General features: G+C 41.7%; 4 protein-coding genes across 16 annotated transcripts in view; 2 read left to right on the top strand and 2 right to left on the bottom strand.

Annotated features, from left to right (window-relative positions):
- Window positions 1-11,818, top strand: part of rapgef1b (Rap guanine nucleotide exchange factor (GEF) 1b) — a 56,563-nt gene extending 44,745 nt beyond the window's left edge. For 7 of the 12 annotated variants that reach the window (XM_050053387.1, XM_050053381.1, XM_050053382.1 and 4 more), the window contains 15 exons: window positions 138-284; window positions 782-874; window positions 1,830-1,915; window positions 2,685-2,790; window positions 3,506-3,581; window positions 3,962-4,049; window positions 5,843-5,932; window positions 6,584-6,769; window positions 7,075-7,159; window positions 7,267-7,361; window positions 7,464-7,542; window positions 7,629-7,730; window positions 10,007-10,104; window positions 10,195-10,323; window positions 10,578-11,818. In XM_050053387.1, the coding sequence (XP_049909344.1) occupies window positions 138-284; window positions 782-874; window positions 1,830-1,915; window positions 2,685-2,790; window positions 3,506-3,581; window positions 3,962-4,049; window positions 5,843-5,932; window positions 6,584-6,769; window positions 7,075-7,159; window positions 7,267-7,361; window positions 7,464-7,542; window positions 7,629-7,730; window positions 10,007-10,104; window positions 10,195-10,323; window positions 10,578-10,728 (1,611 nt within the window). In that variant the 3' untranslated portion in view covers window positions 10,729-11,818. The remainder of the gene's footprint in view (window positions 1-137; window positions 285-781; window positions 875-1,829; window positions 1,916-2,684; window positions 2,791-3,505; window positions 3,582-3,961; window positions 4,050-5,842; window positions 5,933-6,583; window positions 6,770-7,074; window positions 7,160-7,266; window positions 7,362-7,463; window positions 7,543-7,628; window positions 7,731-10,006; window positions 10,105-10,194; window positions 10,324-10,577) is intronic. The other 5 variants (XM_050053392.1, XM_050053391.1, XM_050053389.1 and 2 more) reach the window with 2 other exon arrangements.
- Window positions 11,819-11,868: 50 nt separating this feature from the next.
- On the bottom strand, window positions 11,869-15,102 carry uck1 (uridine-cytidine kinase 1). The gene is made up of 7 exons (XM_050053402.1): window positions 14,920-15,102; window positions 14,278-14,437; window positions 13,349-13,445; window positions 13,099-13,241; window positions 12,926-13,020; window positions 12,789-12,837; window positions 11,869-12,704 (listed from the first exon to the last, which is right to left on the bottom strand). The coding sequence occupies exons 1-7, from the start codon at window positions 15,007-15,009 to the stop codon at window positions 12,511-12,513; spliced, it is 828 nt and encodes a 275-aa protein (XP_049909359.1). The 5' UTR covers window positions 15,010-15,102; the 3' UTR covers window positions 11,869-12,510.
- Window positions 15,103-15,987: 885 nt separating this feature from the next.
- Window positions 15,988-18,295, bottom strand: dnlz (DNL-type zinc finger). Its single transcript, XM_050053148.1, has 3 exons — window positions 17,866-18,295; window positions 17,627-17,766; window positions 15,988-16,219 (listed from the first exon to the last, which is right to left on the bottom strand). The coding sequence occupies exons 1-3, from the start codon at window positions 18,139-18,141 to the stop codon at window positions 16,066-16,068; spliced, it is 570 nt and encodes a 189-aa protein (XP_049909105.1). The 5' UTR covers window positions 18,142-18,295; the 3' UTR covers window positions 15,988-16,065.
- Window positions 18,296-21,515: 3,220 nt separating this feature from the next.
- The window catches only part of lrrc8aa (leucine rich repeat containing 8 VRAC subunit Aa), a 24,281-nt gene continuing 20,017 nt past the window's right edge, over window positions 21,516-25,779 (top strand). For both annotated transcript variants that reach the window (XM_050052964.1, XM_050052965.1), the window contains exons 1-2: window positions 21,516-21,640; window positions 23,696-23,889. The gene's annotated coding sequence lies outside the window, so the exon portion shown is untranslated. The remainder of the gene's footprint in view (window positions 21,641-23,695; window positions 23,890-25,779) is intronic.

Genomic DNA, 25,779 nt, shown 5'->3' with positions numbered 1-25,779 from the left:
CCCCCCCCCCCTACTGCTTCTTATTGTTCAGCTTCTTTTTCTATCTGCTCTGTCTTCACCTCTCTGATCTCTTAGTCCTTTCTTTTTATTTCATTCTTTTTTATCTTTCCTGCTTTCCTTCTTTCCACCAATCACAGAGCTTGGACCAGGTTGCCTTGACCAATGCCACCATTCTGGATGGCAGCGGGGGCGGGCCCAACGGTTCCCTGGCTGGCTCAATGGGCTCTGTGGCTGTCTGTCTTCCTTCTGAGTCTTCTCTCACTGACTCTCTCCACACCTCAGCGGTGAGCTTTTAAAGGACAGATGTTGACGGAACAAGCAGGATACTTTCATGAACCGGCTCTCGAAGACAGATAATAAAATGTGCTACTGGACCCCTTCCCTTAGCAGATTGGCGTCAGATTACAGCAGTTTGGTGTTCAGTATTGTTGCTCAGATGATAACACAGTGACTCATTCACTTAGTGGCATCTTGTTGTCATTATCACTGCCCACAAACTGTCTGCCGTCTGATTATCGGTCTTAAGAATCCCAGTTGAGCATGTTGCACTGCATGTTCTTTTTGCCAGTAAATACTATTACCTTTACAAATTATGCACTCTTACGCCACCTAGTGGTGATGATGAGCTGGAAAGCACACCGCTCACTGTATAAAACCAAACCCTGGCTATCTGCTTTTCTCTCCACTTTAAGCCACATATTCACTCTCCTGTTAGCAAACACTCTGTGCCCCTCTCCGCTCCCCTCACGCTTGGGTTTGTGTCCCTCCTCTTTTCCCATAGAGCGAGAGTGCAAACGACGAGGGTGGGGAGGGGGAGTACGTCAACTTGTACTCATCCAGCCAGGCCAATGGGGAGCTGCCTCTCTCCCTCAGAGTAAGTAGCTGACCGCCACGGGTGAAAGGTCAATTCCATTTACACGTCCCATCCCTTCTGGAATATGAATCAATTTGAAATGCGGCGAGGGATTTGAAGTAAAGAGGGCCCGTTTGACTGGCAGATATCACTCGCGGCGCTCATCTGTTGCAGCGAGCAACTCTTATTGATTCATCTCTCGAACTGATGGCACTGAAATGGAATGTGAATGCAGCCAAACCTGACTGAGCATGACTTCAGGTCCTCGGGTTTGCCTGCGAGGGACTTCTGTGCTGTGGTTGGTGTCTGTGTGGGAAAAGACGTCCATCTGTATGTTGTTCTGACTGCCTGGCTGGTGATTGCTGTCTCTCTGGCTGTGCTTCAACTGTACCGAGCATTTAACCTTGTTCCGATCTAACACCTGACATGTCGCTGCTCCAAACGGGATTCTCAATGGTTCACCGGTTTTCAATTTTCCAATAACATTTCCCATAACAGCTTATGTGCACCTGCGCATGTTTTACAGTGTGTGTGGTAGTGTTTGTATTCCCTTCGGCCAATGTGTGAACTCAGGGTGTGTTTAGTGATGTTTGGGTTGTGTGTGTAAATGTGAGTGAGAGGAAAAGAGATGGCTGTGTGAGTGTGTGTGTAGTTTTACATTTGGTTCAGTTTCAGTGTGTATGACTTCTACCCTCTGGTGTCTTTCTGTTTTGAGTCTCATCTGTTAGGTTTTTCCTGCTCACACTGAGGAAAAGCTGAATTCTACCCATCAACATGACAGTCTATATAAACATAGTGTTACAGACATTTGTACACAGCATCCATCCTCCCTTCCACCAGAAGTGTTGCATGCACTGATGGTTCATACGATCTCATCAATAGCCAGCCTTCTGTCACTGCATGGAACCATTCATCAGTGTTGTTCCATGTGACCCACAGCACACATGTTGATTATTGCTTTCCCCTCCACGATTAGGAAACAATCACAGCTGACGATGCACTTCAAGACCCCACCCCTCAGATGCCGTCCACCAACAGCAAAGAGGCTTTGGACAAGGAAAGGTAAGGGTCGTAATGTCTACATCTGTGTCCCACCCCCATACTACATGCTACCTGTGTACAGTATGCACTATTCTAATGGTGAACTGGTTCTGAAGAAATCAATGTATGAGAAATGATGCAGTAAGCGTGCGGTCAGATGTCAGTTAAACTGCAACAAAGTCCAACTGAAATCCCATTTAGTCATCCCTTTCGTAGTCAAAGGTAAAGTCAAAATGTGTTTTAAATGTGTTTTGACAAATTAATGCAAAACTCAGAGGCACCATCATGAAACCAAAAAAATATGAAATATGAATTTCTCTGTGATTTTGATGCAGATATTTTTGAGACAGACAGCTTTGAGTATACTATATTTTATCACTTTTTTCAGTGTGAAAGCTTGCTTAGACTGAGTATGTAGTAGTGCTACAACTAAGGATTATTTTAGTGATTAATCTGCAGATTATTTTGTCATTTAACTTTTAATGTTTTTTCTGTACAGTGCTGCTTTTAAAAAGCCCTCTATTATCTTCCAGAGCCCAATCTGATTCAAACAGTCCAAAACCCAAAGATATTCAATCTGCTATCATGTATGACAAATAAAAACATCAGATCCTCACATTTTACAAGCAGAAACCAATTAATGTTTTCTATTTTTGCCTGAAAAATGACTGAAACAATGAATCAGTTATTACAGTTTCAGCTCCTGTATGCAGCACAGCTTTGTGTCTCAGAAAGTCGTGAATGTTTCTGTGCTGATGACACACTGTATATGCTTGTCTGTTTGTTTTAGGAGGCAGAAGTCAACAGAGTCGGCTGGAAGCGATGAGGAAGACGTTGACGAGCTCTCTCTCATCGACCACAAGGAGATCATGAACAGGATAACACTAAAACAAGAGGTGAGACAGCAGCCGCCACCCCCAATGCTGTGGACTGTTTTTAGGAATCTGCTGTGACAGAAGTGCGCAGCGCCGGCATACAAAGCACATTTTATCCTGTTAGTCCAGCGCAGGCTAAAGGTCACTGTGAGTCACTCAGATGTGAAATCAGATCCTGAGATGCACCACTGACAGCCATTGCTGCCCTCTGGAGTTAAGTATCTAAAATTGCAGAGCTGGAATTGATAAACCGCCCTCCTCCTACGCCTCCTCCTCCTCCTTTGTCCTGTGTGGCGCAGTCTGATAGACAGATGTGTGAAAACGCTCCACTCTGCAAGGTTAGGGCCAATGTGACAGCAATGATTTACAAAAGGAGATTGGGAGGGATCAGAAATGGGTGGAGGGAAGATTCATAGCATGTGATGACATTTAGAGCTGGTACAGGAGACATATTGCAGTGGTGGGGCTTTTATCATACACAAGTCTGACTTTTTCTTCGTCATCAGAGGAGCTGCTGCAGGACAGGGAGCGGTGGGGGCTGTTTAAGAGAGGGGAAAGCAAAAAAAAAGGCAGGCAGAAGAAGGAAAGGTGCAAGCTACGTTTTGGGCTGGGCTGCATCACTGCACATCAACTCTAACCACTCGTTTCCTCTCCTGCTTTCATCCACCTCTCCATCTTTCTGTCGTTCATTTCCTAAAATTGTTTATGCCTCACTTGCTCTCTTTATTTCTTCCAGAATGATGATGGCCCTGACGTTCGTGCTGGATCCGGAGACATTCTATTAGTCCACGCTACAGAAACAGACCGCAAAGGTACAGTACAGAACACATGAAGTCTCACCCTGTGTGTTTTGCTGTGAACAGTTCAGTGTGTTACTGTGCTTCTAGGTCACTGGTGCAGCTGTGTTTTGCTAGCTTGACAGACCTGCAGTCATTTTATATTCAAAGACAGGTTTATTTGTATTTGTAAAGTTTGACTGATGTGTTATTACTTTTCTGATCTTCTTATCTGAGTAGCATTTTAAATAGCCTCAGTCTCTCCCTTGTTCAGTTATTTACAGTGTGTCAGTCTGGATATGTAGCCTTCACATTTGATGATGTGTTTTCAGCTTTAGTTAGTTAATTGGGAGCTCTGGCTGCACGTCAACTGAAATACGTTGCTTTTTTTTTCTTCTCCTGTTTGTGCTCGACAGATCTTGTTTTGTACTGTGAAGCCTTTCTCACTACGTATAGGACTTTTATAACCCCCGAGGACCTCATTAAGAAGCTACACTACAGATATCCTTTTCAAATCACTCAACTTGTCACTCTAGCTTTAATCGCTGTTTAGTTGGCAGTAGATTTTTTTTTTTTTAAAAAAATCCTTATTTACTAAGAAAAAGACTCCTTTATCTTGTTTGCTCTCATTCAGCTCTTACAAGCCTTCATAGATGGAGACCTCCAGCATGACCGTAATCTTCTCCTGATGGACACTGCAGTCTAAATTAAATATCAGGGCTTGTTTTGATTGTGTGCCTTGGTAATGGCACCGCAAGAGAGCAAGTATCATGAATGCTTCCCTCCAAGATTTGCCCTGCTATGATGTAAAAAGCTGGCTCTCCAGTAGCTAACTTTCATGTTTAATGTTTTGTTACTGTTTGTAGCTAGCGGCCAGCTCACAGATCAGCGAGTATGGCTGTAGACTCTTGTTGCTCCGTAGAACTGACAATCAGAGGCGGATTATTACACAATGTGCCCCTGGACCCAGACATGCAAAAGCCCCCACCCCTCAGCAGGGCAGGTCCAACATGATGTCATTTCTTCCCATATTGCCTAGAGTACCCTGCCAATTTTAAGTCCTACAGGTAAACTGAGGTTATAGAAACACTCAGTTAAAAAAAATCATGATGTTTTATTTCTTGAGACATCTTTAGAATTAGAAGGACCCCCTGAGCCCCTGGGTCCCTAGGCCTTGTAGGCATGTTTGGTAATATACCCAGCAGCCCATTTTACACTTTAGGGCTGCTATGAAGTCCCTTCTTTACACAGCCTTTGCATTTTTACAAAAATCCAAACTACGGCATTGTTCATGTTGCCCCAGTGTGGGACTTTAAACGGCCTGCCAGGACCCAGGAAGCAAAAAAGGTGTGATATGTAACACAACAGCACTGTCCTCTAGTGTGACATATAACGTATGTGTCAGCGGCGCTCTATAAACAACCATGGCATAACATGGCAATAACTATCTTTTACCATTCCTGTTATATGGCGGCTGATCTCATCCTCTACTCGGAGAGCAAGAACTTCCCAGACCTAATTTTTTTTCCAATTTGCAGACAGTTTTGGCTGCTGTTCTTCTTCTCTTCATGAGTTAGCTGCTAACTGCTATCAGCCTCTTTTTAAATTTCCTGCCATGAGTGGCACACATAACATGTCGTCAAAATGTCACACCTGTCCGTGGTCCTGTCCTGATCCCTGAAATGTAATTTAAGATAAGTTAAGCCTCTCCTGTAATATTTCTGTTTCGATATCAGCCTGCCACTTAGTCATGTTCAGGAATGTAGCATGCACATAGGTCCATGCTTAATTACAAGCTAAACTGTGATGATAAGACAGTAAGCAGAGATAATGGTTTGAAATCTCTTCAATCACAGCTACAAATGAGAATTATTAGGAGAAGAAGTGCAGATGAGGAGGAGAATATCGCGAGCAGCCCCGCTGAAACTGTAGTTGACAACATCTGAGCCATGTGCTTATGGCTGCTTCAGCAGTGCCAGTGAATCTGCTGATGAGGGGCGGTGTTTGAGAGTTGTGAGGAAGAGTTAAGTGTCAGTTCTAGTGCTGTCCTTTTGTATAGCATGGCTTTGGCTGATAACAGTCAACAATAAACGATCTTCTGATTCCAAATAAACCTGCCACCTGTGTGATCTGACCCTCTCTACTGTATTTTAACATTGGTCATAGTGGTTGCAACTTCACAGATCTTGTCACATCACTTGATAAATGTGTAAGTACTTGTAAACTTTTAGTTGAACGTGTTCTTATATTTTCCATGTACAGTATTGTTTCTATTGTCCTTGACCACAAAGCACATACACCAGGTTCTGCCACAGTCCGGACACCTTCAAGAAGCGAGTCAGCAAAAACACGTTCTTCGTGCTGGTTCGTGTGGTGGATGAGCTGTGGTGAGTGGAACTTGCTCAGTTCCTTAATCCTTAATCTGGGGAAGACCTCTTTAGAATGTGTGGCTAAATAATGATTGTATTGATTTGCTGACCTCCATGAATGTGCTCCATGACCCCACTGCCATGGGTTCCAACCTGCTTGTCAGGATCCCCCAAAGGCTCACAAGGGCCCAGTTGTTCAGAAGTAATGTGATTGGATTTCTGAGACCTTTGATCCAAAATGGGATTATCCTGACATAAGCAACCTGTGAAAAGGAGTAGATATTGCTTTGCTTTAAAGGTTCATGAGCCAAAACTTTAAAGTAATGTACTAAGAGATGCTGGTTATGGACACCTGTCAGCAAACTGCATTATGTAAACTCATGGATGATTGTTTTGATGCTGGGATAAAATGATGAAAGTAATTCCTCAGGCATATGAGCCTACTAACAGGGGATTACAGCCTTATAAAAATGTTTCTCTGAACTCAATCATCATAAGAGCTCTACTCTGTTGTTCTGCCGACAGCTATAACCAGAAAATACGTCCCTATCTCTGCAAGAGCATCTGGACATCTCTCTCTTTGTTCCAAATCTCCCTTTTATTTACATTTGATGGTCATAAATGTGCACGTCAGCAGCTGATTCAATTACTTTCTTCCTTCACCTCCAGCTTGGTGGAGCTGACAGAGGACATCTTGAAACAGCTGATGGACCTGGTGTTCACACTTGTGTGCAATGGCGAGCTCAGCCTCGCCCGTGTGCTCCGCAAGAACATTCTGGATAAGGTGGAGCAGAGAAAGCTGCTGCGCTACACTAACTCCCTCAAGCCGCTCGCTGCCCGAGGGGTCTCTGCAAGGTACTGTGGGGGTCAAGGGTCTTTTTCTGTGACTGGTATGGCATGTGTGAATAGAAGTGTCATGTAGCGCCACTCTTAAGCCATACACACAAGTATTTAAAGGGACAGTTCTCCCCAAAAATCAGAAATACACATTTTTCCTCTTACCTGTAGTGCTATTTATCAGTCGAGACTGTTTTGGTGTGAGTTGCGGCATGTTAGAGATATCAGCCGTAGAGATGTCTGCCTTTTCTCCAATGTAATGGAACGACATGTCATTCAGCTTGTGGTGTGTCCATCATCTGATAGTCTGTTTGTCCCAACAGGCCTGGAACGCTTCATGACTTCCGCAGTCATGAGATCGCTGATCAGCTCACTCTCCTCGATGCTGAGCTCTTCTATAAAATTGAGGTACAGTGTCCTCTTTGTGTTAATCCTCCCAGTACTTGCTGACATTGATTAAATTTTGAGTCCCACGCAGTTGACACCAATTTGAACTCTATCCTGTTCTCCTTCAGATTCCCGAGGTGCTGCTTTGGGCCAAGGAGCAGAATGAGGAGAAGAGTCCAAATCTGACTCAGTTCACAGAGCACTTTAACAACATGAGTTATTGGTAAGGCCAAAAATCACAAAATTCATGCCCTCACATCTCGCTGTGTGTCCTTATTACACCATTTCATTAACTCCATACTGTTTGTTTTTCTTCATCCTGTAGGGTCCGCTCATTGATAATTCAGCAGGAGAAGGCCCAAGACAGAGAGAAGCTGCTTCTCAAGTTCATCAAGATAATGAAGGTTAGTTAGCGTACACTTTTATATCCTAATTGTTGGGTAATTCTGTTGTTGAACACTGTAACATTTATACAATTTTTTTATTGCAGCACTTAAGAAAGTTGAATAATTTCAACTCCTACCTGGCAATACTGTCCGCCCTGGACTCTGCTCCCATCAGGAGGTTGGAGTGGCAGAAACAGACCTCAGAGGTGAGAGGATTGTGAGCTTTTGATATTACAAATCAGCATGTAAAAACAAACATGTCCAAAGATGTCGTACATCTCTGAATCTACACCATAGACTCTATATTAGTCTTGCCATGATACTGGAATTTCTAACTTCGATACAATACCTTAAAAAATATCAGTATTCAATACCATTGAAGATACCACAAGGAAAATTGACGGCATACAATTAAAAAAATGTGTTTAAAGGTAAATATAACAAGGTCATAACATGATGACGATGAGGAACAGCAGAGTGGCTGTAGCAAACATTAGCATTAAGAGAGAGTGTATCAATAATGCAGGAAATGAGTATTGAAACCTTTTAATATATTGACAACACTGCTGTGTATGAAGATGGATGACACGTCTCCATTTCCCCCCTCAAAATGAAGCCAAAATATTGCGGGCACGAGCACTGCCATCTTGCACTTTTGGAGCCAGAGGCTGCAGTGGAATAGTCTTTTTTGCTGATATTAGAAAAGTTCCTGTCTGAGTGAGATGATCTGAAGTATATAAGTGGCAGCCATGATAAGTGCTGTGTGAATACTCCAGATATTAATGATATCAGTGCTTCTTTTATTATCTCCTTTAGCATATAGTCCATACACTGGAGCATCCTTTACTAAAGGACTGGTGATAATGTCATCCAACAATTCTTCTCAGATTTTTGCCTTTAATGTAAACAGCTAAATTTTCAAAAACATATATATTTTCTATTGCTCCCTATAGCCTTTGCTTATTCTGTTTTTATATTTACTGTTTTTTTTAAACAGAGCCTCTCAGCAAAAATATTATACATGATTGTACTCATATAATCTGAGGTGACAATAAACGTCTTGAATCTACAATATCATAATCAGCATTTTAAGCATATATGACACTTAAGAATTAGAATATCTGCAGTAGTAAATTTGTATACCTCACACATTATGTCTGTCTTGCATAAATTTAACAATTATTTTCATACAATCATACAGATTGGGATTTATGTTGAGTACTAGTGGACAGGAGGGTGAGCATGAGCAGCCATTCTCAATGTGACCACCATTTTGTTTTACTTTTATGACTGGTAGTCTACATTCTTTATTTCTTTTTATTTTATTTTCAACCTTGGCAATGAAGCAAGATTTTTTACTAGGTTGCCCATGTTTAGTATGTGCATGAAATAACATGGTAATAATGCACAGCAAAGTATCTCAGGCAATAATAATTGTAAATTTTATGTGTAGAGCACATTTCAAGATCCACATTACAAAGTGCTTCATGAAGGCAGCAAAATAAAACAGACGAGTCATAAAATTATCAGGTTTTAAAAGACAACAGATTAAAAAACATAAGAAAACAGTGTAAAAACCAAAACAATGAAGATGCGCTTTTAGTTGGCATTGCATAGTTACGGAGCCCAGTGTAAGTGCACTTGGATTTTGTTAGCACAGCAGTTGTCTTTTCCTAAGTCCTTATGAATTTCCTTTCACATCTTTCCTTCACCTCATGACGTTTTCCATTGAGGTAAAAAAAAAAGGGGGGGGGCTGGGGTTAGGAAATAAATTTTTTTGGACTATTTGACTGCAGCCAGAGTCTGCGAAGTCACGTTGAGAGGTTGAGCCACAGTATCAAGTTCCTGCCCAGACACCCATCCAACCCAGTCATGAGCAGAGCCATTGATCACAAGCCAATGATTGTCACACACTGCTGTCGATCATGACGTCACACCCCCTTTCTAAAGCATCAAATAACTAATTAAAATCAAACCTATCAGAAAAGTGAACACATGAACATACATCAGCATGATAAGACCTACCCAAAATGACCGACACTACGTTTGGGCAAAAGTTATTTGACATGTGGAGTGGAGGAGGCGGGGTTTGTTATGTGTACTGCAGCAAGCCACCAGGGAGTGTTCAAGAAGTTTTAGTTACACTTTTTTCCAAGGGTGGTCACCTATTCTAACTTGCTGTACTCTGCCTCTGATTGGCTTACCCTGAAATTCTTCCCCTAACCGTAACCAATCTCACTCCTGTACATCTCATCAACCCAACCAACGAAGGCAATATGTGCTAGCCAGGCAGAGGGAGAGTAGGGCAGGTCATGCCTTCGCCACCTTAGGAAAAGAAAATTTGCTTTGGGAAGCTGTAACACCGTCCATCTTAATACACAGTCATTGATCTACACATTTACTCTTTGATTATAGAGCAGTATCATGATTATGCTACTCAACGTTTCTCTCACATCACACTTCCACCTCATTGTTTTCTCAGGGATTGGAGGAATATTGCACGTTGATCGACAGCTCCTCCTCCTTCAGAGCATACAGAGCTGCCCTGGCTGAAGTGGAGCCTCCATGCATCCCGTACCTGTAAGTGAATAAATGTTTACGTGCACGTTTGAACTCAAACAAATTAATTAGCTGAGAGTCACAACCTGACATGGCTCTTTCTCCCTCCAGGGGTCTCATTCTGCAGGACTTGACCTTCGTTCACCTCGGGAACCCTGACCTCATTGACGGGAAGGTTAATTTCTCCAAACGCTGGCAGCAATTCAACATTCTGGACAGCATGCGGCGCTTCCAGCAAGTGTAAGTCCACCGGGATAAATTTACAGTACGATGAAAAGATGCACGTCATCTTGATAGATCAATAGAAAGCTTTGTGAACATCACAATAACACGTCATCATTCGTTTGCCCCTGGCAGGAAATACAACGGCTGCCTATTTTGATTTACATTAAATTTTAATATCTTAAAGCATCGCTGCCGTCTCCACACAGGCTGTTTGTTTTCTCACTAATGAATCACTGCATTCATCAAACCTGCACCTCTTCCCATCTCAGGCATTACGAGCTGAAGCGCAACGAAGACATCGTCTCTTTCTTCAACGACTTCAGCGACCACCTGGCAGAGGAGGCCCTGTGGGAGCTGTCGCTGAAGATCAAGCCCAGGAACATCACCAGGCGCAAGACGGACCGCGAGGAGAAGACCTAGGGCCCCGTGGGCCTCCGAGACTGACCTCCAACTGTGCTTCATGACACTAACTCCACTTTACTACAGACTGAGAGAAAGAAGAATGGAAGCTATCCGCTGGAGCTAATGGGAGACTCATTGTGGGGGATGCAGAACAAACTACAGACAACTGAAGCGTGGCCGAGGTTTACAAAGAGCTCTGCTGCTCTGGGAGATTATATTTGGGATTACTGTGGCTCCGGCGTTTAGACGGGGAGAGATTCAGTGACTATGGTGAAACGCGAGGAAGCTTAGTGCCAAGGAGGAGTGAAGAATCACACAGAGCGGACAGGGAGACACTACGGAAATAACCAAAGTCTGCTCCCTGGGCTCTCTGTTTTAGAGTGGAGCTGTTGCGTGTATGTGAGATTGAGCTGAATGGTCCATTACTCTCCGAGTTGCTCCTTCCTCTTCCTTTATGTATGTGCCATTTGTTGGTCATCTTCTGCAACCCTGTCCTTCACTCACGAGTGCCCCCCTCAAAGAGCAGAACCTCCATCGCGCGGCCTGCCCTGAACTGTAACGTCAACATGCAGGCCACAGACACGAGAATCTGCCGGCGGGGGGAGACATGAGGGGATTTGAACTCCAAGAGGGGATGACCATTAGAGACTGGAACCTATGAGTTTGTTTTGAAACATTTTGTGTAAGAATCATGTATGGTTATGAAATGTATTATATACAGTGCTCCTTTTGTTCTTAAAAAGGATGTTTATGCTTATGAGAAGAGCTTAGCTTCTCCCAAGTGCCATACATATGTGCACTAAAAAAAGCAAAGCAAAAACACAAAAGATAAATTACTAAAGATGCTGTGATATATGTATGTCATACTGAATCATTGTGTGCCGTGTTCAAGTGTAGAGAACCATCAGGCAATCACAATCATGTCCCGGTCATGTCAGTGTGTGGAAGAGTGTTTGTGTGTGACTGAAGTCCTCGGCGACTTGTGTGTTTGTCATTCCAAAATGTGCTGTAGTAAATCATTTCAATTCCTTTTTGGGATAATGGTCAAAACCAACACATCACACTGTGCTCTCAAACTCCAATAAAACAAAACAGCTCTGTTTCTAAACACTGTGTCGGTCAGATGTTTCATTTTCGTTGTCAAAACTCAAATAAGACTTGTTCAGAGAATTTCCATTTATTGTTGTACAGAATGGTCACTGGAAAATGAACTTTAAAAAAAAATTAAGGCATGTATTTAACTGTAAATGATCAAAAGGAAGCACTAGGTGCGACAGTCCTACACCACACAGCCATCTGGCCTGATTTGATTTAAATAAGTTAAACCACACAGGGAAAGCAACAACATAAGAGGTTAAGGTGAATATAACTTAAATAAAATCTAAATTAAAGCAACAAAAAAAGCAGGTATAAATATAAGGTCAAGGTGCAAAAGCATGACTGAAATTAAACATTTAAATAACACGTCCTACCCCCAAATATATTACCTTCCATCTCAGTAACCGGTCATCTGACCTCAGACAACAAGGAAAAGTCACACCGTCATGGAAGACTGTTACATCTGAAAAGCATTTTAGCATATTGGTTGTTCACCAATAATTACAGTGAAAATATGAAGAGGATGCAGCACTAAAAGCTTGCACTGTCGGATTGTGGATACTTGGAAAAAAACACTGCAAAGGGTGAGACCGGCATCACAGTTGCTGACCCATCCCTCACAAATCAGTAGCAGCAATCTTAAAACTCAAAGCTCATATTCACAGTCCGGACACATCCGTCCACCCATGCATCCGCTCGGTCTCAGTGGGGCCGACAACTGGGCTCCAGCAGGACCCTCTTTCCAGCAGGATTAGCGGCTCCGGTCTGCAGGTCCCCCTGCTCAGAAATGGCCCGTTTGAAGCCTCGCGCATGACCGTTCATGGACCCACGCTGCCATTTGCAGATGTCACCGTTGAGTATGTCTTGGATGTGCTGCACGATGAGGTTGATGGCCACTGGTGAGAGACGGAGAACTTGTCAAGCATTCATGCTGAAGAGAGTAGCAGAAAAGCATTTTAGCTAGTGAAAAAAACACTTACCCATGTTGTCAACTCCTCTTGGAATGATGACATCTACATATTTCTTTGTCTAAGAGAGAAGCAAATGTCTTAAGGTTTGCTGATAGAGTCAGACAGTAGAGAAAAGGCACACAGTTGGTGATAATTTTCATACTTACAGGCAAACAAAACTCTTCAAAAGCAGGCTTGACAAATGTTGTATACTGCGTGAGGATCTGCTCCAGGTCTCTCCCTCTGGTCATGTCTCGCAGAACTACAGGAAAGTTGAGTCAAACTTATTGATACACTGTGGCAACATCTGCAATACTGTGTGCGAGGGAGACGTCAATACCTCTGCGAGACAGTCTGACATCTGAATCTGTGTCCACAAAGAGCTTCATGTGAAACATGTCACGCACTTTCTGGGGGTAGAAGACCAGGATCCCCTCGAATAGGACCACATCTGCGGGATAAACTGTGATCCTGTCTTCCAGCCTGGAAATACACACACAGTGTTCATACAGAGGCAGTGTTGATGAGAATTATTCTGTGAAAACGATTTCTGATTAGGGCTGAATCCATGTGAAGTACTTCCTTCCTACCTGGAATGGGTGACGAAGTCATACGTCGGCACTTCAACCACCTGTCCCTCCACGATGTCCTTCAAGGTCTTGTACATTAACTCGGTGTCAAATGCCTCTGCAAGACATCATACAGAAGCAGACCAGTTTTACTAAGTTGTTTATTTGTGATGATTTCTCATTAGCTAATTTTTAGGTTAAGGGGAGACCAGGGGAAGCTTGCCTTGGTCGAGCACGACCAGTAAGCCCCAGTATTAACATTCTGTCACTGTAAAGTATCTTCATTACTGCAGTCTGACAACCCAGACTGCAGATAACTTTATCTAATTCCACGTGTAACGTTTACGACTACATTTGGCAAAATCAAAAAAGGCTTGCAACACAATTTGGACTTTGATACCTTTGCTCAAGCCAGTTTGGGAAGAGAAAGTTTCAGGCTTTTTTCCAATATGGGATGTGATAAGTGCAACATGACGAGACAGAAACATCCTAAATTTATTTTGTTGTGGTTCATAGTGCTATATGCTATTAAAGTACAATGTCAGCACTCTTTTTTTAATTTTTAAATTCAGTCACACTTGTTTTGACAAACTAATCTAAACAAATTAAATGCAGTTTTTGATAGTACATATATATATATATATATATATATATATAGTTGTATATAAGTTATTGTTATATATATATATATATAGTTGTATATAAGTTATTGTTACTCTTGTTAAAATGGCATGATATTTTGTGAAGAGCCCATTATGACTTGTTTAGGACTCAAAACTCAAAGCTTAGGACTTAGTACTTGACTTGAAACTCATCAGTCTTGACTTGGGACTTGAGTGGAGACTTTATACATGTGGCTTGGTCCCACCTCTGCACATCAGTGCACCTGTGAAAAGGCGCGAGGCGGTGTGTGCTTGAATAGGAAGGAGACAGCAGCAGCCCGGGCCTACCTGGGTGATCAAAGTTGTACTGTCCCTTGAGCGCTTTCGCCTTCTGCTCTGGAGTGAGGACTCTGTAGAAGCAGTCCTGGCTGATGATCGCCACCTTCCTCTGGCGATGGTCCACCTTGTTCTGGCCCAGGAGCTCCATGATCTTGGCGCAAACCGTTGACTGTGGCAGAAAACTTCCTTTACTCATCTACAGGTATTCATGACTTCTCACAATGCGTTATTTATTACATTAAACTAGCAAGGCTTGCGTCAATGTCCTGAGGAAGTGAGGGGAACCAAACGGTGTGCTATCAGTGACCTTCTCAGTGTGGTGCTTATCAGCTGACCCAAGGTCTGGCATTGCGAGGGAACTGACAAATTCTTACAGCGGCTAGTTAGTTAGCTCAATGAAGCTCTTTGGTGCTAAAAGGTCACAATTTAGTGTTGCTAGAGGTGGTAAATAGCACAAGAGCTGAAATGTCATGACTGTTCTAACATGTTAGTGAAGTAATGTCAAGGAAAATGTTAACTGAGTGAAGGGGGCGTGACAGCTACTTTGACAGTTTGATAAATGCTAATGTTAGCGCTGCTAGCAAACTAAACTGAGCTTCTCGGTAACGTTATGCTAATTTCCGTAGATCCCCCGGCTGAAAAGGGACTAACCTTGCCGCTGGCGGTTCCTCCGCTGACCCCTATTAGGAAAGGCCGATGCCGTGGCCTCTCTGCCTCGTCTAAGGCTCCGAGGGCATCCATTGCAGTCCAGTAACTCAGGAAGACTGCGAGATATTCAGATAGCTTGGCTGAGTGCTAGCTATGCTATCTGTGGCAATAACAACGCGCGGTTCTCGCGAGAACTAACGCTCTCAGCATGGAGAGCATGGAGCGGAACTGCACTCAATATTTAGGAAAATATGATAAATGTGTTGATTATTTACCTTTAAAATATATTATCTAAATACCTTTGCTGATAATAGATAGAAAAGTTTGGTATAGTTAAAACAGTTTTAAATGAGTACCTGCCTTGTTGAACTTGCCATCAGTTAAAAATAATAAAAATAACAATAAACTGTATTTTCAAAACAAAGTCACAAAGTGCTTCACAAAAAAAATAGAGAAAAAAACACTTTAAAAGTTATACAACATGGGGCATGAGCTACACATGAGAAATAGTAAAATGAAACAAAATAAAATAGATAAAACAACCAGTTTAATAAAAGTTAATTAATAAGTGATTTACAAAGAGGATTGAGATGTACTTAGGTGTGAGTCCGGAGTGGGCTGTTAAGGTTAGCAATAATATCGTAAAATCACTTCTAAAATTTACTGGGAGCCAATGAAGAGAAGCTAAAGTAGGAGTAACATGCTCTCTTTTTGGTTTTGGAAAGGAGTCTGGCTGCTGAATTTTGGACAGGCTGTAGTTTGTGTAAACTCTGCTGATTCAGGCATGTGTAGAGCTAGTTACAGTACTCCAAACAAGAGTAAATAAAAGCATGTATGACGATGTCTAGTTTTCTGCAGGATAAAATAGAACTGATCTTGGAGAGTGTCCTGAGCCGCAGAAAACAAGACTGGACATATGGAGTTATAGTTGTAGCTCCTGCTATTAAATCTAGTCTCTTATTTCCCTATTCTTTGCTCAGAATCCATGACAGCTAATAAGATAAGATAAACTTTGTGTCAAAAACCAACAGAAATTCTCCTTTGACAAGGTTTAACATCAAACAAACCATGCACATTTAAAAGATTTGTGTTTATTATGGAATGAAATATTAACATCTTTAAATATACATATACAGTACATACACAGCGTTATTGTTTTTCTGGGTCACTGTGTGATTTCTCTGTGTCGTCACCACGTTGTGACTCATCTTTGCTTGATTCGTCCATCACTATCTCCAAAGCAGCGCTTCCTTCAATCCTCCTCACAGTCTCTCCTTTGGCAGCGAGGATTTCCTCGATGTTTCTAAAGTGCAAAGCGACACAGAGCATGAGTCATTCAGAAATTCATTGCACAGTAGTTACTGGTAAATCAAATGAGTCCGTTTCTCTTGTGCATTTTAAACAGTTTGTGCTCCTTAGACATGCTTAAAGGGATAGTTAAGGTATTTTGAGTTGGGGGTTGTGGAGGGTACTCTTCCATCGTCAGTGTATTGCATACAACAGATGTCTGTTGACTGGCCCCCAGTTTGGAGAAGCAGGCTGAAGTCCGACACTGAAGCTAAGCGATCTACTGCTGCGGATGGGTCAGCAATAAAATGTATTTTAGTCACCTAAGAAAAGTCCCACATAAAGAAACCAATATCAGTTACATGTACGCTATTTTTAGACTAATTTCACTGCTTCATCTTGATGTCAAACAGTGACAGGGAAAATGATGCTGTTATTTTGTTCTCTTCAAAGCCAGACTCTACTGAGAAAAACAGTGATTTAATACTGCTGAACGCAGGAGCAGCAGGTCTACAACTGCCTCAAAGAGTTATTTTGTGTGTGTTATTCTGTGACTTTGGTGTTTAAAAAGGTTAGATTGGATTCATCAAAGTCACATAATAACACAAACTAATTAATCAATCAAAGCAGCGGTAGACCAGCAGTTCCTGTGTTCACTGAGCTAAATTTACTGTTTTTGTCAATGGAGTCTGGTGGCTTTGATGTGAGCCTTGATAGGGTACTGAAGCTGTTAACGGCTTCCTGTCTGAACAGGCTGTCTGATGAAGTGATAAAGCAGTGAAAATACTCTAAATGTAGCATACACGTATACTGATATTTTTTAGGTGGGTAAAGTACCTTTTGTTGCTGACCCCTTCCCACAGTAGTACATTGCTGAGCTTCTGTGTTGGACTCCAGCCTGCTTCTCCATCCTGGGAGTGTGCCAACTGAAAACTACTGCATGTAATACAATTGCCCAAACCAAAATCTTGAATCAGTCTGTCCTCATACCTCTCAATGAAGTGCATGCTTCACTTTATTCTCACCTGTCTAAACTTAATAATTTCAAAAGACATGTTGCTGCTTTGTTAAACACTAGTTATGTCAGTCAGTAATAAGTAACAAGAAATTACAGACCAGAATTACAATTTACAAAGCTGCCATTACAGAATGTGTCCACCAGAGTGTGTCTTTTTCAACTATCAAGTGTCCTGCTCAGCACATATCTTGGTCACAATTCCTCATAGGACAAATTTAAGGGATGCTCATCAACATGTATCACTCATGTGTTAAAAAGACAGTTGATACATTTTGTTTTTTTAAACTGTCAAATATTGATATCATCAAAATACTGCTCGAAGGTTGGATCAGTGGTTGTTATGAAAGGCTTTCTGTGTGAACTGGGCCATATTCTGGTTTCAGTTCAGTCCAAAGCACTACAAACCTCTTCCCCTCCAGGTCAGAGAACCACTTGAGGTTATCAGCGATGATATGGTGGTTCTTACATCCTGGACATGTCACTATCACAACACCATTGTGATAAGCCACTTTGGAAATCTGTTGCGTGGTCCTGGTAGAGCAAACCTGCAAACATGATACAACCCGCATTTCAGGTATATGACTCAGACACATGTCAACATAGACCAAGACAAACTGATTTGGGGTTTAAACATGTATCGGTACCTTGCACGTGTAAACGAGATGATAATGAGTTGGCTGGATCTTTCCAACAGCGTCACTTCTGATACTCGGTGAAGTTGAAAACCCTCTACAGCTGTTCAGGCGAGCTTCACATCTGTCAGCAGGCGTTAACAACACATGGAAACTGCACCGGTGATCCTGTGAGGAGAGGAGCCCTGACCTGTCTGCGATCGTGGGACGACAGGTGAGCGGAACACGGAGTCTAGACGGTGTTAAACGGCTATGTAAACACCGGAACATCCGGCTGACAGTCAGCATCGTCCTCGGAGAATCAGAGTAACGTAAAATAACCACGCATGTAAGTAAAACCAAGATGACAGGGGACGTTTAAGTATCTAACGAAACAAACATTACATGCGATTTCGTCAACGTTTGTCGCGGCCTGATGACATCGCGTATATTGATGACATCACGCATAGTGGCATTTTCAAAATAAAAGCATATTAAATTGTTCCAACAACAAATCAAAGGTGATTATTTATATAAAGGTGACATTTCAGTGGGTGTAATTACAAATTGTTTACATAAAACTTATATCAACCTAAACAGACAAATAAAAGAAAAAAATGGAAGTGCATTCAAGCTCCTATAGAGATTCTGAGACCTGTTTAAAAGACTAATATATAAAATGAGCTTTTAGATTAAATGCCATTCTGTGAATAAAGCATTTACCCAGGCTATAGGTTTTTCAGTTGTGGAAAGTCCCTCTACATTTACTCAAGTACTGTAATTAAGCACAAAAGTAATCTTTAGTATTTCTATAGTCTGCTCTACCACATTTCAGATGAATATAGTATTATTATTATTATTATTATAAATATATATATTATTGAATATATGTTATTCTACGCCCACGTCCCTCAGTTCAGCTGACCTGTGGCTCCTGGCTGTCCCACGCTCCAGACTTAGCTCAGGGGTGAGCATGCCTTTGCTATATCTGCCCCAAACTGTGGAACAGCATCCCCCTCCAAATCAGATCTGCCCCCACCATTGACTCTTTCACGTCCAGACTCAAAACCTACTTTTAGTCATTAGCGTTTGAGTCCCCAATGTGGTTTTCCCTGATGCGTGCCTGTGTGTGTTGTGTCTCTAAATGTGTGAGTGACATTATGTTATGAAAGTTATGTTTAGCATTTTATTCCTTCTGTATGGCACTTAGGTCAACGTGAGTTGTTTTTAAATGTGCTTTATAAATACATTTGAGTTAAGTTGAGTATATTGTACATTTTGCTCCACTGTATTCATGTGACAGCTGCTTGTTACTTTGCAGATTTGAAATGCAAACATTTGATCAACAAAAAAGAAAGCATGTGTGGCCAGAGTGAAGGCCATCATGGAGAGTACAAAGGGAAAAATAATGTGTAACAGCCTGAGGAGCTGAACCAGAAATTAAGCATTTTTCAGACCCCCTCTGTCACAACAAAAGTCATCATAACATCCTGGTCAATTAATTAAGTTCAGCCATCTCAGAAATATATGGCTCTGTTTTGTTGTTTGCTAATCGTAAATGTCTTAATCACAGTCAGAAGATTTGTGTCCAAGTGTATGGTGTGGAATACTTTAGCAATGGGCATCATAATTCCTTTCCCTTTTTATAGCCGTCAGTGATGGAACATTTAGTGCAGCAGATGCCATGTTGGTGGTAAATTCCAGGTCAGCCATACAGTTTATGGACTGGTTTTAATGGTGATACAAAGGCAAGAAGAGGAAACAGTGCAGCAGGTCCTCTTTCAATCCCAGCTAAGACAGTATTCATATTATGCTCAGATGAGAATAGTTATGAAGTCTTGTTCATGCTAGTTGGGAGTCTATTTTGGAGCTGTGTTCACTTTTCACCCGACTTTGATATCACCTCTCAGATTCAGATTTTCCTTCCAATTTCAAATATACATCTGACACAGCATGCTGTAATATTACTGTACTGAATCGTGTACAGATAGTTATCATCACCTCGTGGTCTGCCAATGCTTTGGAGGGGAAAGGAGAATATGTATCTATAATAAAACAAATTTCAACATTCCCCAACTGGCTAAGGTCAAGGTTGCTGCAGGAGTGCACATCTGAGTTGAATGGCAATTAGCACCAATGACAAATTTAATAAGCTGGTGGTGACTGAAGGGTGTGTCGCTTAACTCGGAAAGGTTGGCTAAGCTTGTTTAGGGGGAGCTGCAGTCAGTCTGAAATTAGAGGCCTCCCATTGCTAACACGTTGCCTCTGTGGTGAGTCCTTGTGCAGTAAATGTGTTGTATTCCTCTCCTACTGATTTTAAAATGAATCCCTACAACCTGAACAAAGAGGGACGTCAGCATGAGGTTTGCGTGTATCAATTTAGATAAACCAGGACAGAATAAACTATTTTTCTTAAAAGAAAAACAGAAGAGAATAACAAAGAAGTGGGGTTAAGCCTTAAAACATAAAATGTCCAAATTCTGCTTGTTTAGTATCACACTGCATGCCAGTCTGATATTCCGTGCAATTCATTTTTACATGAAGCATTCATTCTTTATTTATAAGCCCTAACTTTAAGCCAACATTCATTATTTATTGGAAACAGTCCTCTCTGAAAGTTTTATGATTGGCTTTTTGGAATGCAAATGTTCAGATGTTGATGTACAATGTTTGAAATGAAGCTGAGCACATTTGCTACAGATGACATTATCAATCACATTTATTATATCCCATCTGATTTTTGCACTAAGGTTCATACAGTGTGTGTCAGTTTTAGTGGAGAAGTCTCTGTAGGTGCAGATTTACACATGCTAACCAGTATTAAAGAAGGGTGGGCATCATGTTGTCATTTGATTGCTTTTTTACTTCCTTGCAGATTTGTTCAGCGTCACATAGTGTTAGCTTTGCAAACATTTCGTCAAGTAAATCTTGTTTAAAGTAATGATTGTCCAATAAATTTTTTTCAGGTCAGAAAGTTAGTTAAGATCATAGAAAATCTTTTGGAAGGTTTTTATTTTATTCCAGTGTCACTGCTTTTCATTTCCTTTATTTGCCAATTTCTTTCTTTTCTTTTTTTTTTAAAGATATTTTTTTGGCCATTTTGCCTTTAATAGACAGGACAGGTACGCTTGAAGGCAGGAGAGAAAGAGGGGGGATGACACGTAGCAAAGGGCCACAGGCTGGATTTAAACCCGGGCCGCTGCAGCAACAGCCTTGTACATGGGGCGCCTGCTCTACCACTAAGCCACCGATGCCCCTTTATTTGCCAATTTCATACTGCAAACTGCAGCTCACAATGCATCTATAGGTATTAAATAACCTTCGATCCTGATTGTGTTGTGACCTCATATCTAATCAGACACATATTACACACAAAATGCAATGCAAACTGAATGAAACTGTAGCACAGTTTCACCCTGTGAATTCATGTATGTGAGTTTGAGTTTGACCCAATGTGACAATAAGAGTGACACTGCTGAATAAAGTGGTGACCTTTCTCTCCTCTATCCAGGATGCCCTGCACTTGTTCCCTCTATATGTGGTGCTGCAGCAGTACATCAGAGGAGAGCAGTGTGCAGGTACAAACATATCGACACGAACACTGTGCACCAACAATGACAGCCATGACAACTGTAATCATATGTTTCTTGCTTCTGTCGCTTTTGTGCATGCTACTTCTACAGGGACTGAATGTGATGCCCATGACGTGCTGTTCAGCATGTACACGGAGCTGCAGGCCCAGAAGGTTAAACTCCTTGCTGAGATGGCCACAAATCTGATGATCCTCCACTCCTACCTACTGATCAAGGTCAGTACACACCTGCGACATGTTCCCCTAAGGTTTTCACTGTAGTCATAATGAGTGGCTTTGTTCATAGACTGCCCAGAATGTTTATTATTATATATCTGACCAAGTTCATTAACACATCAGTGCAGGAAATGGGATTAATTTATGTTTGGAGAGAACGTCGCCCTCTAGAAAAGGACTATACACACTATTCAGTACCTCAATCTGTCTATTCCGGAACTGATTAATTTTTAATGAGTACTGATAAAAGCCACAGGGTCACAGAGAGTAAAATTGGGATGGCTGATGTATCAGACCACAATGCGATCAGCCTGACAATAAACCTGAATAGTAGATCAATAAACACTGTATGGCTCAATGTGGGTATTTTGAATTAGAAGGCATATGTATAAGAGAAGAGATTTAAAAAAAAAAGTATGTTGAAAAGAATGATAATGGGGATGTGAGCACTGTAAGTGGGATGAAGGCAGTTATTCATGGAAAACTGATCACCCTAATAGCATCACAAAAAAGACCTGGCTAGCCACATAAAGACACGAAGAGGAAAATTTGAGACCTGGAGAAAAACCATAAAAACACACAGGACCAGTCGGTCATCATGTAACCGACCGGTGTCATATTTCTAGGTAGGCATTTGCACATCATTTCCAGTTATTGGGCCAAGTTTCAAGCTTGTAACTCATATCAGCTCAGGTCAATTTAAGCCGCGGCGTGAGACAATAAATAATAATGCTGCAAAAACTCAACATGGTTCTGCCTCTTCCGGGTTTGAGCCAGTGGCGTAAGGTAGTTACGACAGGCCCCTGTGCATGCTATCCTGCATATATCGTCTCGTCAAATGATTAAATAGACCCTTGACACTGGGCAACATCACTATACGTACATATCACCAGCAATCATCATCTCATATCTGTATATGACAAAAAATACCAAAATAAAATTATATTATTGTAACAACTGTGACCCTTTATTTGTAGTTTATTCAGGACAAGCACATAATTTTGTTAGATATGCCGTTGACTACTTGACAAAAAACATGACAGAGATGGGTTCGTCTATTTCAGGACAAATACAGCAAATGGCACTGTTTTTAATTTAATGTGAGTTCTTTGAATACAGGCATATTTGTGAGGTGGCAATCACCCATAAGGGCCCATTCTCCATCCAACACATTAGGAGCTTCTCAAAGTCAAGGAAGGATCCTTTAACGACTGAATTTCAATGAGGCTATGTCATTGAATCCCGCTGATGTAGTCCTCCAATGTCAAGGATCCTTGGAATTCTAATTTTGTGTCATGTCATATTCTTAGCGGGCATGAGGTACCCATAATTCTTTCATTTAATTTGATATATTTTATTAATCCCCGAGGGGAAATTCAGTTTTTTTCACTCTGTTGATGTATAGGCCCGAAGTGCACAGATGCACAAACAGGACTTACATGAGATGTCAGAGTGAGGACTCAGGGACTGTGCATGGACAGGCCCCGAGTGGCTGGGGAGCTTGGTATGTTCCTCAAGGGCACTTCGGCTGTGCCCAAGAGGTGAATTGTCACCTCTCCAGCTACCAGGACATGCTCCATATTTGGTCCAGATGGGGACTTGAACTGGCAACCTTCTAGCTACCAACCCAAGTCCTCATGGATTGAGCTGCTACTGGGCATGATTTGCCAGAACTGATCAGTTCTGCCTTGGAAGGCTGCTTTAATGACACACACCAGGGTACTGGCTAGCCTGGTCCAATGTGAGTTCACGGAATGCTAGGAAGGAGTCTTGCCTAGCCTCTGTAGGACCTCACTAGGAAGGACCCTTCCCACCAAGGAGGCATCCTTGACTTTGAGAAGCACCAATTGTTTGCAGGACCCACGCTCTCTATGCTCCACTGCCTGCACTCCGAATAGAATAAAGACTCATGTTAAAGACAAGTTATTTAAATTTGTATGGTACTTGAAGAAATGTACAAAGTAGGTGAACGAGGGTAGAGGGTGTTTTTGTCACTTTATCACCTTGCCGCCGTGCTTTTATTTTGACAGCGGCTCTGTTATGTACTTCCGCCAGTTTCGTGCAGCAGCAGTGTTCTTCGTGAGAGCGGCCGAACCCCCTCAGCTCGTACCTCCGTGTGGTTTTCTCCTCCGTCACTGTCGTACGGGGCCCCGGCCCGGTGTCAGACCAGACACAGCTGCTGAGAAACGTTTGAGAAATGTGTCACCCGTGTGCGGCGGAGGCGAGAGACACCATCTTAAATAAAACAGGTGGGTCTTTTCCTAATTTTCTCATGTATTTACCTAGCTAGTGTAGCTGTGTGGTCCTCAGTGATTTCACTGCCGCAGCGTGCTAACTGGACATCGGTGTGAGACATCGTTTCCCGTCCACTCGGCTCACTGTTGTTGTGGACAAGAGCCACCTAATGAAAAGTCGCTGTGTGGGCTAGACATGTTATTAAATTATAGTGCATTACAGTCACAGTCTTAATCCCACATGAATAGCTAATGAAATATTTTCTGTCATATCAACATTTTGTCCACTGTTGAGGGCCAGCAAGGTAACGCTGCACGGGTAGGTGTTACATGACACAAACAATGCTGCCCATTAAACACAGGGACAGTAAACAATTAATTACAATTAAAATGTTTGATATAAATTGTGAACTGTCTCTCAATAAAACACATTGATTTTAATCCAGCCTCATTATGACATGACTATTGCAGTGATACTACAGGATGTAGTGCCTCTGTGTGTTATGTGGTGTAACGTCCTTAGAGCATAAGTATAGTCCTTTCTGGTATGGGGCAAATCAGTATTGGCTAAATAACTAGTCACATTAGTTAAAATATATATTCAACATATGCTTTTATGCTGTCACAAAGTGGTTTTGAATGGCCCATGCTTTAGATGTGTTTTGTGTGTGTGTGTGTGTGTGTGTGTGTGTGTGTGTGTGTGTGTGTGTGTGTGTGTGTGAGTATGACAACATCAGTGCTGTCATGAAAAGGAAAGTGGCTTTTTGTGAGTTAGAACCAGTTAGACCTGGTCAAGGCTGAAAACAGTGCCCTGTGTGCTGCAGCTCTTGATGTCGCACTCGCTTGTACATCACTTCCAGGGTTGGGCAAGATGGGTTGAGATCAGAAGCTGTGATAACTCTGTTTTCACAGCTTCTCTTGTTTTTGGAGGAACAGGATGTATGTCATGTTTTGGGAGGATATGTGGACACATAATGGCCAAGAATGTGATCTTGAATTTGTTTTGTGGTTACACCTACAGCTCAATCAGGAGAGACAGACGAATGACGTAAAGATAATATTTAATATGAAATATGAGTGTACAGATTAGGGATGCACCGATCCACATTTTTTCACTTCCGATCCGATCCCGATACCTGAATTTGGATATCTGCCGATACCGATACTATTCCGATACCAGAGCTCTGTTTGCTTTAATATTATTATTATCATTGTTGATTTTATATGAGGCTGTAATAAACTCCTCTCTACATGATATGTACATATGTATGCATGTATGTCCCAAAAGGCAACTTGAGATAAATATAAGGTCAGAAAAGCAGGAAATCCTGCTCACAGGAAAAATCCCATCCTGAAAACAAATAGCCTATGCAGCTGTAAGGGTTTCAAATTGATTGTCAACATTTATTAAATTCCAAGACCGTGTTAAACTACTAGTGCAATATACACTATCAAAAAACAAAAAGTACCTGTCATATTAATCTGAACAGCACAGATATAAATCAAGTAGACACTACTATGTAGTAGTTTTGTCACGGTACCAAAATTGGGACCCACGGTACGATACCAGTGAAAGTATCATGGTTCTGAGTAGTGTTGTTTTTGGCGGCCTGTTTTAATTTTAGTTTTAGTCTAGTCTTTGTGTCAAACTGTCATTTTATTTTTTATTAATTTTAGTCACGTTCATACTCTTTTTTGTCTAGTCAAGTTTCAGTCAACTAAAAGTCTGAGCATGAACCCTTTAACGGGGGAAAAAAAAACGGTAGAAACCTCTGGAAGAGCAACTGAGGAGGGATCCCTCTTCCAGGACGGACAGACGTGCAATAGATGTCGTACAGAACAGATCAACATAATAAATTAACAGTAAACCTGATGTGTTCTACATTAAAAAAAAGAAGAAAAAAA

The sequence above is a fragment of the Epinephelus moara genome, chromosome 9 (assembly GCF_006386435.1).
Source record: "Epinephelus moara isolate mb chromosome 9, YSFRI_EMoa_1.0, whole genome shotgun sequence".
Lineage (NCBI taxonomy): Eukaryota > Metazoa > Chordata > Actinopteri > Perciformes > Serranidae > Epinephelus > Epinephelus moara.
Note: the sequence above shows the minus strand (reverse complement) of the source record. Positions and strands in the feature narration are given on the sequence as shown.

Excerpts from the sequence above, each read along its gene's own strand:
- dnlz (XM_050053148.1), bottom strand. The coding sequence starts at position 18,141 with ATGCTGACTGTCAGCCGGATGTTCCGGTGTTTACATAGCCGTTTAACA. Across the intron at positions 17,767-17,865 it reads ATCTCGTTTACACGTGCAAG|GTTTGCTCTACCAGGACCAC; the intron begins GTACCGATACAT and ends TCATGTTTGCAG. Across the intron at positions 16,220-17,626 it reads TCTGACCTGGAGGGGAAGAG|AAACATCGAGGAAATCCTCG; the intron begins GTTTGTAGTGCT and ends TTTGCACTTTAG.
- uck1 (XM_050053402.1), bottom strand. The coding sequence starts at position 15,009 with ATGGATGCCCTCGGAGCCTTAGACGAGGCAGAGAGGCCACGGCATCGG. Across the intron at positions 14,438-14,919 it reads GAGGAACCGCCAGCGGCAAG|TCAACGGTTTGCGCCAAGAT; the intron begins GTTAGTCCCTTT and ends TTTCTGCCACAG. Across the intron at positions 13,021-13,098 it reads TGTCAGACTGTCTCGCAGAG|TTCTGCGAGACATGACCAGA; the intron begins GTATTGACGTCT and ends ACTTTCCTGTAG.